At 37.7% G+C, this 15,526-nt stretch overlaps 2 protein-coding genes across 2 annotated transcripts in view; both read left to right on the forward strand.

Annotated features, from left to right (window-relative positions):
• The window catches only part of LOC311616677 (guanylate-binding protein 1-like), an 87,885-nt gene that overhangs the window by 27,482 nt on the left and 44,877 nt on the right, over positions 1–15,526 (forward strand). The gene's annotated exons all lie outside the window — the stretch shown is intronic.
• LOC311616676 (guanylate-binding protein 7-like) overlaps positions 4,318–15,526 on the forward strand; it is a 28,364-nt gene continuing 17,155 nt past the window's right edge. The window contains exons 1-4 of the mRNA XM_084872347.1: positions 4,318–4,397; positions 6,147–6,223; positions 8,907–9,102; positions 12,104–12,231. Of these exons, the coding sequence (XP_084728473.1) occupies positions 8,913–9,102; positions 12,104–12,231 (318 nt within the window). The 5' untranslated portion in view covers positions 4,318–4,397; positions 6,147–6,223; positions 8,907–8,912. The remainder of the gene's footprint in view (positions 4,398–6,146; positions 6,224–8,906; positions 9,103–12,103; positions 12,232–15,526) is intronic.

Raw genomic sequence — 15,526 nt, forward strand, 5'->3', positions numbered from 1 at the left:
CTAGATCCCCAGTAGGGGGTGTGCAGGAGGCAGCCGATTAATGATTCTCATCATTGATATTTCTATCTCTCTCTCTCTCTCCCCTCTCTCTTCCTCTCTGAAATCAATAGTATATATATATATACATATATATATATACATATATATATATACAATAATATATATATAATAATATATATACACAATAATATATATATATATATTAAATTCTACATTTGAAATGTGCAGGATTCATTTAAAACAATATTTATAAGCAAGTGTAGAGTGATAAATGCATATGTTACAAAAGAAGATAAAATTAATATGACAAATAACAATCTTTCTCTCTCTTTCTCTGGACAGTGCAGAGTAGAAAAATAAGTGGTTTTAATCAAACAGATTTAATGTTTTAATCTCATTTAACTAATTGCTAGCTTTGTACACAGACAAAGTGGCTTTACATAGTCACATTTCTTAATTTCATGTGGAAAATGTTTGGAATTGTGTGAGTTCAGTCTCTACTTTCTCTTTCAGAAACATGAATGCCTTCTCAAGGAGAGATTCCAGGAACAGAGCAGGAAACTTCAAAATAAGCTGAGATATATCTAGATGAGAAGCAGAGAATCATTGTCAATGTGTAACATACTCTAAAAATCCCAAGAACATAACTTCCTAATCAGCTCCCCTCCCCTTCACTAGGAACACTTTAATTAGCAATGTCAGAAAGTTAAAAAATTGCCATGAAACTAAAATTAAAATCATGATGCTTGCAATTCTGTTGAGCCATAAAGTTTACAAAGATGAAATAAACCACAAAGGCAATGTATTTCCCTACAGAGTGATTCAATTCCTGCTGAATTATAGTAATAATGATTACTATGATTCTTACCTGGATTATTTATTTAAAAGCATGGTTACTGAATCTAGAAACACTTGAGATTGTATAATGGGATGCATTTTACAATGAGGAGGTTATCAGGTGGTCTGTTCTGAGTAGACTTGCTCTTCCTCACATAGGTCACCCTTCTAAGACATCCTAAGCCCCATACTATTGCTTAAGAGTTTCCTCTGGTCTTGGGATAGAGTTGGAGTGTTGTGATCCTAGGGCAGAGCTGATGGAAGTGAATAAAACCATGGAACACAGTAGATCATCACTCCTACCAAGTGGTCATTGGCTCAAGATGTAACAGGAATGAATATTTTATACTACTCTGACTAACAATGAAATGGAATTAGAATAAAACGTGCTAATAAACTAATGAAATGAATTCACACACTGACAGTTTGTGTATAAGGATATCACAGGCATCAGCAGTTTCAGTTTCTGCTTCTACAAGAAAAGGCCTTGACTAAGGACAAAATAAATAAATGGGACTACATCAAAATAAAAAGTTCTGGACAGCAAAAGAAACCATCAACAAAACAAGAAAGCCCACTGCATGGGAGAACATACACTGAGTGGCCAGATTATTATGATCTCTGAATTCATAATAATTAAATAATATATATACATTAGAGGCCTCGTGCATGAATTCATGCATGGGTGGGGTCCAGCCAGCCTGGCCAGAGCCGGGGGGGGGGGGGGGGCACATGGGCTGTTGGCCGACCTGCCTGCTGGTAGAACTCCTGGTCAAGGGGACAATTTACATATTAGCCTTTTATTATATAGGATATATACTGAGTGGCCAGATTATTATGCATTCAGAGATCATAATAATCTGGCCACTCAATGTATTAGCCAATGCTATGTCAGATATGGGTTCAATCTCCAACATTTACAGGAAACTCATACAACATAATAAGAGGTAGATAAATGATCAAATAAAAAAATGGGCAAAGGACCGAAATAGACACTTTTTCAAAGAGGACATACAGAAGGTTGAGATACATGTGAAAACATGCTCAAAGTCACTAATTATCTGAGAGATGCAAATGAAAACATCTCAATGTGGTAACATCTCACACCTATCAGAATGGCTATCATCAACTAATCAACAAAGGACAAATGCTGTCAAGGTTGCAGAAAAAAAGGTACCCTTATGCACTCCTGGTGGGAATGCAGTCTGGTGCAGCCACTGTGGAAAACAGTATGGAGTTTTTTCCAAAAGTTAAAAATGGAACTCCCATTTGTCCCAGTTATCCCACTTCTAGGACTGTATCCCAAGAAACCAGAAATACCAATCAGAAAGGATATATGCATCTCTGTGTGAATAACAGCACAATTTACAAAAGCTAAGATTGGGAAACAGCCTAAGTGCCCATCAGCAGATGAGTGGATTAAAAAGCTGTGGTACATCTACACAATGGAGTACTATTCTACTGTAAAAAAGAAGGAACTTTTACCATTTGCAACAGCATGGATGGAACTGGAGAGCATCATGCTAAATGAAATAAGCCAGTCAGAGAAAGATAAATATCACATGGTCTCACTCATATGTGGGATATAATGATCAATATAATTTGATGAACAAGAATAGATCCAGATACAAATGGCAGGGGAGGGAGGGGGGTTAGAGAGCAACCAAAGGACTTGTATGCATGCATATTAGCATAACCAATGGACACAGACATTAGGGCGGTGAGAGTTTGCCCAGGGTGGGAATGACTGGGGTGGGGGAAGGGAGGTCAATTGGGGAAAAATGAGACATATGTAAGACTTTAAAAAAATACAGAAAACAGAAACAAAAAGATATCAGAAAATAGAGGGAGGGGGGAAAAGACAATATGCAGGCTCAAGTAAGGTAAATATTGACCTTTGTCTGGGAAGATACCAGACAGGAAGATGACTACCCACCATAAACTGCTTTTAGTTTTAGAAGTTTTAATTTTGATTAACCTTTGTGGTTACTTTAGGTCTCTGAGTTTGCAAGGCAGTCATGCAAGGCCTTCCCTGAGCTAGTCAGGTTAGCATGTTACCCATTTTCTCCCACATAGAGTTCAATACAATGGATTGCAGTTTTTAGAAGTGAATTAAAATATCCCTGATATACAACTAAAATGTATATGCCAGCATTCTGACAGACACTTAAATTCAAATGTGATAGAGTAGCTTAACAGAAGTAGGAAACAAACTGATGAGAGAAAATGTTGGCACTATTTTTTTTTCAGCTTTATAAAAATATTGGTTATGTGTTTTGACTCATTTTAAATATTGATTTTTTTACTTCATATTTTTCAATTATTTGATTTTAAAAATGCCATCATATTCTATTTAATACTCCCCATCCCCACCAAATCTGGATACCCTAGTAGAAGAAAAAAAAAAAAAACACCTGCAAGTTTATGCAACAAAATATTTATAAATATGTCCGGACTATAAAAGTAGGCATTTTATATACACATACACAAACATACACGCAAACATGCTAGAATTTATATTGATAATGAAAAAAATCACTGTTGAAGGCAAAAAAATTTTTGAAAAAACAAAGAGAAAAGAATTGAACAAGATTTAAAAAATGAAATAAAAATAAGCAAACCACTTTTCTCTCTGAAAGGTGGGGAGGGAGCTGGAGGGATTGATTGAGGAAGAAAAAGAATGAAAGAGAACTCATGGCCATGGACAAGAGAGTGATGATTGGGGGAGGAGGGTGAGAGAATAGGGGGTGGAAATGGAGAGGGATGGGTGGAGGTGGAAGAGATCATAGAGGTGATAAATAGTGATGGTAAAGAAAAGAGAAAAAAGAAAAAGAAATGGAAAAAAAAAATGTCTGTGAAAGACAGGCTGTAGACCTCAGGCAGCCTGCTATTACTGGTTCACATTGGACCTGGGCTCTGTGTTCATTGTGGGGTCAGGGGAAGGAACACAGAGGAAGTGAGGGGAGGGATCAGCCTAGGAATCCCAAGCCCCTTATAAAAACCAATGCTTCCCTCCACCAGGACCAGTTTCTTGCCTTGGGGGTGGGAGTGGGGAGTGGCATGAAAACCCGAACAGTAGAATTACCAGAAAGAGATGTGTCCTTTCCGGGTAGAGGTCAATGGGGGGGGAGGAGACATATGTAATACCTTAAACCTGTGGTAGGCAAACTGCAGCTCACAAGCCACATGTGGCTCTTTGGCCTCCTGAGTGTGGCTCTTCCACAAAATACCACAGCCTGGACGAGTCTATTTTGAAGAAATGGCGTAAAAAAAAGTTTAGGTTTAAAAATTTTGGCTCTCAAAAGAAATTTCAATCGTTGTACTGTTAATATTTGGCTCTGTTGACTAATGAGTTTGCCGACCACTGCTTTAAACAATAAAGAATGTAAATTTAAAACAAAATAAACTAAAAAAAAATAGAAACGGTGTTCCACTTCCCCACATCCTCACCACAAGCCTCTTGACTATAGTATCCCGCTGATGTTCACTTCTAAAAAAGAACAGTCATTCAGAGGGCAGCTGAGAACTTGTGTGCTGACTGCAGGCAGCAACCAAGCCGGGTGAGTTTGAGGTAATTTGTCTTCCAGCCACTTGTCCTTAAACAGCAACAAATGCAGAAGGCAAGGCTGGGCACTGGCAGGGGAAAGGCGGATGGCACAGGGCTTAGGTGGCATGAGGCCAGCGAGAGATTTTGCTGTGGGCAGCTCAGGGACTCCATTTGGATGTGAGTGGCTGCCAGGCCGGAGAAGGCAGGCTCGCACAGTGTGTCCTGGATGCCGGCTCCCCTGGCACCGCCCAGGGCTGCAGGAGGATCCCAGCTAGGGAAGTGGAAGGGCATCTTGCCTCAGCTACAGAAAGGTGCTGAAGTCCTCTCTGGGACCAAATCCTGACCCCCTCACGGAGTCAAAGCTACTGATACATAAGAAATGAATCAGAATAATCTGAGATGATTGTTTAGAGGACAGGGGTGGGGTATTTTTAAATATCCTTTCAGATCTCTCCTGAAAAGGAAACTTTGGAAACCTATGATCATCAAATTCCATCTATTAGATTCTAATAGAATGATTTCATTCCAGTTTATTTGGAGTTAATGGCTTCTGGGTTTGGGTATCTCAGTACACTAGCATTTGAAAGTAATTTTTTTTTTTGTAAACACAACTATTTCTATTCAAAAATATTAAATATTCAGTCCAAGAAATAAACTCTGCAATTCTGCCTGCTTATAACAAGGCAATAAAAGGCTCGTGATTTACCACGTAACTGCTCTCAATCACCTATTGAAAAGCAGAGAAATGTTACAGAGGACTACTGTTAAACAAATTCAAAAAATGTATTTAGATACATTTTTATATCTTGCAATTTGCAGTTTACTGAATATATTAGCACATTTCAACACATTGCCTAACTTGCTCATTGTTCAACACTACATTAATTCTGGAAAAGTCTGTTTGTTAGGCAAGGATTCTTACTTTATCACACAGATACGAAAATGGAGGCTCACAGAGGTAAGTTCTTTTTTCAAGGTCTCATTGATAGTAAGTGATTTGAAGCCTGGTAACGACTCCAGAATCTGTGCTCCGACAACCCAGGACAGCTCTGGGTTCCTTCCACAGGACTCACTTCCCCTCAGTGTCATCCTTCCCAGCTGGTACTGCTGCTGCCAGAGTTCTACTCATGGGATGTGTCCTCCAGGTGCTCACAACTGGATAAAGATGTCACTGTTCACCTTCATTTAGAACTTAACCTTATTGCCCTCTTAGACTAAGGTGACCAGACATTCTGCTTTTGGCGGGACAGTCCCGATTTTTAACAATTTGTCCTGTGTCCCACGGCGTTTTTAAAAAGTCCCGATTTTTGGAAAGAATGCATGACAAGCTAGGGAATGGTGGGAGAACAGAAAGGGAATATACAGTTTTCGGTGGCCATGTGGCTATTTAGCCAGAATATGAGTTTTATATTGTTTTTGTTAATTTTATAATGTTAAACTTTAATAATAACAAATAATTGTTGAAAACTGATTATCGAGAACTGCTTATCAAAGTTCGCATTGTTGATCAGTTGTCCAAACCACCATAGTTTGGACCTAATGAACGATGGCATTTTTTGGGATTGGCAACAATGAAAACATTTTGTAACTGTCTCTCAAACGATACACATCATACTGGGTGCTAGTAAGCTAGTTAAACAAGTGATGTCATTACAAATCAGCTATTCAGATAATTTTGGTAAGTTATTTATTTATTTATTTCATAAATACATAAATCTTCTTGAATTTAGCAGACAGTACTCATATTATTTATATTTTATAGTTGCAGCAAAAGTCTAGTGCCAGCCTTAAAAGTGACATGACTTACATTCCGGCAAATTCAGAAGAAAAGTAACACAAGTTAGTATTTTTATTATTTAGAAAGAAATATATGATTAAAATTTAAATAATTTTTAAAATATAGTTACTTTATAACAATAAAATTAATTTAATTATAAACTAATTATAAAATATGTTCATGTAATTATGTACCTACTTACTGAGTTTTTAAGCAATATGTATATAATAATTTATAATATAATATGGACCAAATTTTCAATCAAGAACCACCCCCCTCCCAGCCCCTGCTCAATGGTGTCCCGCTTTATCAATGTTAAATCTGATCACCTTATCTTAGACTCAATTTTTAAACAATACTTACAAAGGATTCAGTATGCAACACATGATTTTAAGAGCATCATAAATTTTAACATATAGTTAATCTTCTTAATGATCTTAATGACCAATAGATTGTTATTTTTAAATATTTTAATATGTTTTATTGAATTATAGAGAAGAAGGGAGAGGGATAGACAGATAGAAACATTGATTAGAGAGAAACACTGATCAGCACCTGCACACCTTCTGGGGATCCAGCCTGCAACCCAGCCATGTGCTCTGATTGGGAATCAAACCTGTGAACTCTTGGTTCATGGGTCAGTGTTCAACTACTGAGTGACAGTGGCCAGGCTAAATTGTTATTTCTATTTATTTATTTATTTATTTATTTATTTTTAAATTTAAATTTCTTATTGTTTAAAGTATTATATATGTCTCCTTTTCTACCCATTGACCTCTCCCTCGCTGCTCCCACCACCAGCACATGCCCTCGCTCTCTACTGTCTGTATTCATTGTTTATGCTTATATACATGCCTATAAGTCCTTTCATTGATCTCTTAACTGCCCACTCCCCTCCGCTCCCTTTCCTGCTTCTATGTCTCTGAAACTATTTTTGTTTTTCAGTTTATGTTGTTAATTATATTCCACAAATGAATGAGATCATGGGATATTTATCTTTATGACTGGCTTATTTCACTTAGCATAATGCTTTCCATGTCATTCATGCTGTTGTGAATGGTAACAATTCTTTCTTTTTCACAGCAGAATAGTATTCCATTGTGTAAATGTACCACCATTTTTTAATCCACTCATCTGCTGATGGGCACTCAGGCTGTTTCCATATTTTAGCTATTGTAAATTGTACTGCTATGGGCATAAAGGTGCATATAATCTTTCTGATTTCTTGGGATATATTTCCAGAAGTGGGATTACTGGGTCAAATGAAAATTCCATTTTTTTTTTTTGGAGGAAACTCCATACTGTTTTCCACAGTGGCTGCACCAGTCTGCCTTCCCACCAGCAGTGCAGGAGAACTGCTATTTCTCTACTTCCTTGCCAGCACTTGTTGTTTGTTGATGATAGCCATTCTGACATGTGTGAGATGGTACCTCATTGTTGTTTAGATTTGCATCTGTCTGATGAATTACTGACTTTGAGCATATTTTCATATGTCTCATGGCCTTTTATATGTCCTCTTTTGAAAAGTGTCTATGTAGGTCCTTTGCCCATTTTGATTAAATTGTTTATTTTCCTTTTGTTAAGTTTTATGAATGAGATGGTTATTTTTAGTGTTGCCATTTTATGGAAGAATAAACTGAGGCACAGAAAGTACTCTTTCCAATGCACACATCTAGAAAAGTGTGGGAGCACATAAATGTTGGTTAGGATTGTCTTTGAGAAAGTGAAGAGACAGTTAAAGCACTTTGCTTCCTGTCCCTAATTGCATGAAATGCCCACTGTGATGAAAACAGTAAAGTAGGACCTCTCCCAGCTGTGGGGCTCTGGCAGCAATGGCTCACCCTAAAATGCCCTGGTTACAGCCTCTCTTCCCTGTCAGATCACAAACAAAAAATATCCTTTTACTCTAGTTAAGTAAATGAATTCCTGCATTCATAACTGTCCCTGTATCCTATAAAGGTCTGTATTGTAGTGTTTTAAGAGGGAGTCTCATTCTTTGTCTTCTTCTTCCTCTCAAAGTCTCCCCTCCTCCAACTGCTACAGCTCCCAAGATTCACTACATTTGTCCTCTTTATGGTCACAGAGCACATTTATTTATCTTTTGCTGAGAGGCCTATTCTGACCATCCTCTATTTAAATTCAGCCCCCCTGCTCTCTATCTCAGTTCTTGCTTGCTTTCTCCTAAGTGCTTTCCATCATATACCATGCATGCTGCTTATTTGCTTTCTGTATTGTCTGTCTCCTTCCACTAGAATAGAGCTCTACAAGGCAGGAATTGGTATCCATTTTCTTCACTACTTGATACCGAGCACTTAGACCAGTGCCTGGCTCATTGTAGATGCTCAGAAAATATATGCAGTTAATTAGAAACCAAACCATTCTGGAAGTCCGTGGATCTTCTCTGGTCACTCCTCATCTCCTGAATATCCCATTCTACCTCTACTCACCTTCAACATGTTAATGTTTTCAAATCTCCATCATCAGTGTTTTGTTTTGCTCATTTGTTTCTTTTATGCATCACATGGGGAGGGTTGTATTAGGGTTTATTTAAAAAGCAATATAATAATGTACATAAGGAATCTGTGCCAGGCCTTGACACACTAGGCTGAATACTTACCTTTTAGAAGCAGACAAAATGTAGGAGTCTGTTCAACACAGGGAAAGCTGACAAGCATGTGACTTGTGTAACCATTAGATATGATGTCTGGACCTTGTATTGTACTGAGTTGTTCCTCTGGGTTACAGCTCACCATGGCCGCTGGATTCAGCATGATGGACCCCATCTGTCTGGTGGAAAATCAGAATAATCAGCTGACAGTAAATCCAAAAGCACTGGAGATTCTAGACAAGATCTCTCAGCCTGTGGTGGTGGTGGCCATCATAGGTCTGTATCGGACAGGAAAATCCTACCTAATGAACCGCCTGGCAGGACAGAACCATGGTGAGTGTTGTTCTGGGGCGGGGACCATTTGTTTGGAGACAGGGGTAACACAGACTGAGCACACCTCTTTCAGGGTCAACTTTAAAAAAGAAACTAACTCGTTCCACTGACAAAAAGCTTTAACTGTCACCACCAAATAGATATCTTTTTAAAAATACGTATATATATATTTTATCGATTTTTTATAGAGAGGAAGAGAGAGGGATAGAGAGTTACAACCATCAATGAGAGAGAGTCACTGATCAGCTGCCTCTTGCATGCCCCCTACTGGGGATGTGCCCGCAACCAAGATACATACCTTTGACCAGAATCGAACCCGGGATCTTTCAGTCCACAGGCTGAGGCTCCATCCACTGAGCCAAACTGGTTTTGGCCACTTTTCCTTTTAAAAATGGTTTTACAAGCTGTGTATGCATTTGTAAGAATAACTTAAATATTATATAAAGGGAAATCCATGCAGGTATTCTTTTGAGTCTTGCTCCTTTTGCTCAACAAAAAGCTTAAGTTTTACCTAGTTTGTGAAATGTATATATAATTTATTCATTTTCACTATTTTATAATATGCTGAAAGTGAGAAGATACCATCACATATTTATCCATTTGTTGTTGATAAACAATGGTTTTGTTTCTAGTTTTTTACTTTTATGAATAAAGCTGACATGAATCTTCTTGTTCATATATCCTGGTGCACATGTGCGCAAACCCCAGAAATCAAATTGCTGGGTCATGGAGTATATATGTTGTCAGCCTTTCTAGACACTCTCAAACAGCTTCTCAAACTTTAAATGCAATGTATACTTTTATTAGCAGTAATTGAGAATTCTCCACATCCTCATAAAAATGTAGAAGACTTTTAAAATTTGGTTATCTGGTGATTGTATGGTTACATATTATTTGTTTCATTACAAATAAGTTTGATCTCACATATTAATTTTCTCTTTGCATTTTCTATTTCCTGAGGTCATTTTTCTTTTCTATTGGGTTGCCTTTTTTTTGTTCCTCCTGATTTTTAGAGTAATCTGCCTATGTCTTGTAACTCATTTCTCTCTCTGAAGACTACACACATTTCTATTTTAAATGTCTTCCTCTGTGTCTCATCAGCTCAGCATCACTTTGGATTAAACCTCAATAACTGAACTGCAATGATTAATAGCAACATCTCTCATTGTCCGCTCACTGGGTCTCTTTCTGTCTCTTCTCTCCTTTCCTTCTTTCTCCCTTTCTCCTTTTTGCTTCACAATCTTTCCCATTTGCTTCCAATAAAACATTTTTTCTTCATCTTTCCTGTAGAGAAATTCTAGACCCGGAGAGAACATTTTTTCTTGCCTATCTTAAATTCATTAAAAGTTCTTTTTTGAGAACCCTAACAGAGAGATATAAGTTAAATTCTACTCAAGATAACATCAGGTGGTAACGAGGTTATGTTTCATTGCTGAGAAAGCCCCATGCCTCAGAATATTTTAACACACCTAGGTATAGTCAATAATATTGTATTGTAATAACTATGTATTGTGCCAGCTGGGTCTTTGAAATATCAGTAGGAACACTTTGCAAAGTATGTGCTTGCCTAACTACTATGCTGCACAACTAAAACTAATACAAAATAATGTTGAAAGTAAACTGTAATCTTTAATACCTGAATTGTGATTCTAACACCCAACAGGAAAAAAAAAAAAAAGAAAAAAGAAAAAATAAAGATTCATGCCCAGTCAAGGTCCAGGAGGAATACCAGGCCACTACAATATTCCCTTGTTGTTAACTTTCTTTGAGAGTTTTTAACTCATAACTGAGAATGATGATATCCAATTACATCTACATTTCCTCCCTGAGGCACTGGAAGTTCAGATTATTCTGTATTATTTAGCAAACAATCAAATACTATCACGATGTAGAAGAATGAAAACCACCTCAAGCTTTATACCTTCTCTGTAAAGACCTCAGAGGATTTCTGAGAAAGTCCTAAGCCTCAAAATTTGAGTGGCTTGAGCCAAGCTGAACTTACTTCTGGTACACATTCCATCATTTCCATTTCTAGTCACCATTGAATGCAAAATTGGCCTATGCTGGATGTTAAAAATGTTAAACTGTTGGGCAAGATATATCACACATTCTTGGATATACCTCTCACTTGTTCCCCACCTGTAGTTTTAAGACTTTTGAAAGAGGAGCAACCAAGTTTCAGAGGTGTGTTTTTTGTTTTGTTTTGTGTTTTTTTTTTTTTTTTTGCCTTCACTTCCATTACATCCCCACCTGAGTCAGGGGAAAAACAAACAAACAAAAACACCTCATCATTTCATTGCAAAAGAGAGAAGAAATGAGAAACATATGGGAAGAAAAGGAAAGAAAAAAATCCAATAATGCTGATTATCAATCCACATCCTGGCAGAACACACAAGAACCTCTCAAACGCTGACTACGAGTGTTTGTTTATTAGAGGGACACATATAAGGTCATAATGATGTCACAGAAAACTAATAGGAGATGAGGAAGCACCCAGAGGGTGGCAATAGCAATGGTCAGGGAACTATAATCACTCCTATAGCCTGAACAGCCAAGCAGAAAGGGAAACCAGAATGTGGCAAAGACCAGCATTTTTGGATGGAGTGAAATGAAAGGGCTGTGACCCATCATAGAGTAACAGAGGCACTGGGACAGGATGGCTCACTACATAGTCTCATGCTGGCACCTCCCACTGGTAGAACTCTACTAGAATCTGAAGGACAAGGGAGCCCTTCAGTGCAAAAAAAAAAAAAAAAAAAGACTCTAAAGATCAATAGAGGTTACAGTAATTCTGAGATGTGACATAGCTTGAGCCATTGATAGCATGGAGTGAATAGGAAACACAGAGCATTTCCTGAGAAGGTCCTGAACATGTATAAAGGTTGAATAGGCTGTCCTTGCTAAAACTGAAGCAACCTTCCTCCCAGCCTGGCACTTACATTCTATGGGCAGCCTGGACTATCTGCTGTTACTCTGTACACTTTCTCCTCTTCCTTTGCAGGTTTCCGTCTGGGCTCCACTGTGCGGTCTGAAACCAAGGGCATCTGGATGTGGTGTGTACCCCACCCCTCGAAGCCCAACCACACCCTGGTCCTTCTGGACACTGAGGGCCTGGGCGATGTGGAAAAGGTAAGGCAAAGAGGCTTCTTTGTTCTTGATACTCCACTTACATTTTAATTTGCAAACTTTACTCAACTTCTATGATGTATTTCTATAAACTACAAATCCACTTAAGAATAATGAGGTTAAATTTTGTTTCCTTGAAATTACTTTCTTGGAAACTCAATATTTTCCTTGTTAGATATATATCTTCTTATTTTTACACTTGGTTGAAAGTTACAAGACAATAAATACTTATTGAGCATCTAAATTCTAAGGTTTTGTGTTAATTAGTACAGATCTGCATGATTGAGGAAAAGGCCCAAAGCCTAGTTGGGAGATATGAAATAAGCAATGTTATCAGAACAAGGATATAAGGAGTGACATATTTAAGCAGTCTTCAGGATAAGAAAAACAACCTGGAGGAAGCTATAACTATGGGATGAAGGCACTCTAGTAGTTAAGGTGCCTGAGGTTGATTGTCTTGAAGGTACGAAATATAAAAGTGGGGTTTTATTAAAATAACATCCCAAACTATTTAATAAAAGGCTAATATGCAAATTGACAGAACTGCAAATGGATGTCACTATTATGTGCAGATGCTCAACCCAAGAGTTGCCCCCTGGTGGTCAGTGCCCTCTCACACCAGGAGCCCTGCTCAGCAAGAGGCCTGAGCTAGGCTTATGGCTAGTGAGCACAGCAGAGGTGGCAGGATCCTCTCCCATCGCCTTGACAGTGCTAAGGATGTAAGCCTGCTGGCTTAAGCCCACAGGACCGTCCTAAGCCATCAGCCAGACATCCATGAGGGCTCCTGAACTGAAAGAGGGCTCAGGAAGAGCTGAGGGACACCTCGTGTGCCGGGATGTCATGCACCTGACTTATAGTATTGAAATAATCTCCCAGACCACTGCAGCTACACCATACATGTTGATTAAGGTTTTAGTACAAGTTTCTGGTTTCTAGAGATTAATTCCTTCCTGATTCTATAAATTCATGAGCTAGACTCACAAAAAACATAAATGAAATAGTTTTAGGTATTTTTCTTTGATGTGTTAGTTGCAGTCAATCTTGTCTTTATTTGTATTAAGCAGAGTCTGAAGTGCAAGTAGGAGCAGTGTATCTTTGGCTTTCAGTACCCAAAAATGTGTAGGGGCAGGAATTTAGATATTCTGAATTTTAATATTAATTTTTCATTGAATTTATTGGGGTGACACTGGTTAGCAAATTTTTTACAGGTTTCAGGTGCACAATTCTATAGCACATTATCTGTACACTATAGTGTATTTACCACCCAAAGTCAAGTCTCTATCCATCACCATTTATCCTCCCTATTCTCTCCTCCAATTTCTCCACTCTTCCCTGGCAACCACCACACTGTTGCCCTGTCCATGAAATCTTTCTTTTGTCTTTTTTTTCTTTTTTCTCAATACCTCCAACTTCACCCCCCATTCTTTCACTCAGCTCCAACAGTTGTCAGCCTGCTTTCTATCTATGAATCTGCCTCTATGTTTCTTGTTGGTTCATAATGTTCATTAGATTGTACATATGAGTAAAATCATAGGATACTCTTCTTTCTCTGACTGGGTTATGTCACTTAGCATAATTCAGGTTTAAAATACTCAATAACCTCAGTATAAGAGCTAGATGGTCTACTGATTGCTAACAGATTACAGTTTACAAAACCATCTTCTTTTTAGCTAATTACATTTATAAAAGAGCAAAACATAACTATCAACTGATAGCAGAAGAAGTACTTTCTGTCCATTCAACTCTAGAGTTTTTAGTAGTACCCAATTCTATTGCACAGTTACTCATGATTTACCATGAGTGTGTTATGTTCAGCCTCAACATCTATTCCTACCACATACATAACCACTACTTCAATCAAATAAAATAACATGTAGTGCCTTTGTATTAACACACTCTCTGACAATTCTGATTAACTTCTATAGATCCTTCCACCAGCATGGTCCCTTTCATACCAGAATCCCAAATTGTGTCTGCTCTTTAAAGCAAAGCCCTACTACTACTTTCAACTAATAGAATCGTATCTTATTCATATATAATCCCTTCTTGCCCTGAAATCACAAAGTAATTTTTCTGGGTTACCACACCCCCATTTGCTTTAAAACACACACACACACACACACACACACAAAACAAACAAACAAACAAACAAACAAACAAACACCTGGACTGTTTAATTAGATACATATCACTTTTTTTTCTTCATAATCACAGATGATCACATTTAAAGATACATTTTAAATCCTGAATATAATGCCAGAAATACAGCTTTGGGAAAAAATTTCTTTGTGAAAACCTTTATAGATATAGTTTATGTTTTTATAATTAGTATTATATAATATTTTTAAACATGAGTTACCTTAACCTCATATACCTTTTTTTTCTTTATTGATTAAGGTATTACATATATGTCCTTACCCCTCTTTGCCCCACCCATGCACCCAGTCATGCCCTCAACCCCCTGATGTCTGTGTCCTTTGGTTAGGCTTATATGCATGCACAAAAGTCCTTTGGTTGATCTCTGCCTCTTATCTATCCTCCCCTAAGTTCCCTCTGAGGTTTTTACAATCTGATCTATGCTTCTCCAGATCTGTTTTTGTTCATCAGTTTATGTTGTTCATGATATTTCACAAATGAATGAGATCATTGATATTTATCTTTCTCTGACTAGCTTATTCCATTTAGCATAATGCTATCCAGTTTCATACATGCTGTTACAAATGGTAAGAATCCCTTCTTTTTTACTGCAGCATAGTATTCCATTGTGTAAATGTATCACAAGTTTTAAATTCACTCATCTGCTGATGGCCACTTAGGCTGTTTCCAAATCTTAGCTAAGGTAAATTGTGCTGCTATGAACATAAGAGCGCATATACCCTTTCTGCTTGGTAGTTCTAGTGTCTTGGGATATATTCCTAAAAGTTGGATCACTGGGTCAAATGGGAGTTTCATTTTTAGTTTTTTAAAGAGACTCTATACTGTTCTCCACAGTGGCTGCACCAGTCTGCATTACCACCAGCAGTGTCCCAGGGTTCCTTTATCTCTGCATCTTCACCAGCACTTGTCCTTTGTTGATAATAGCCATTCTGACAGGTGTGAGATGATACCTCATTGTCATTTTGATTTGCATTTCTCAGATGATTAGTGACTTTGAGCATGTTTTCATGTGTCTCTTGGCCTTCCTTATGTCTTCTTTCAAAAACTATCTATTTAGGTCCATTGCCCATTTTATGATTGAATTGTTTATCTTCCTTTCCTTAAGTTGTATGAGTTCCCTGTAAATGTGGGAGATTAAACC

This window comes from Pipistrellus hanaki (assembly GCF_964339955.1).
Source record: "Pipistrellus hanaki genome assembly, chromosome: 2".
In the NCBI taxonomy this organism is placed as follows: Eukaryota; Metazoa; Chordata; class Mammalia; order Chiroptera; family Vespertilionidae; genus Pipistrellus; species Pipistrellus hanaki.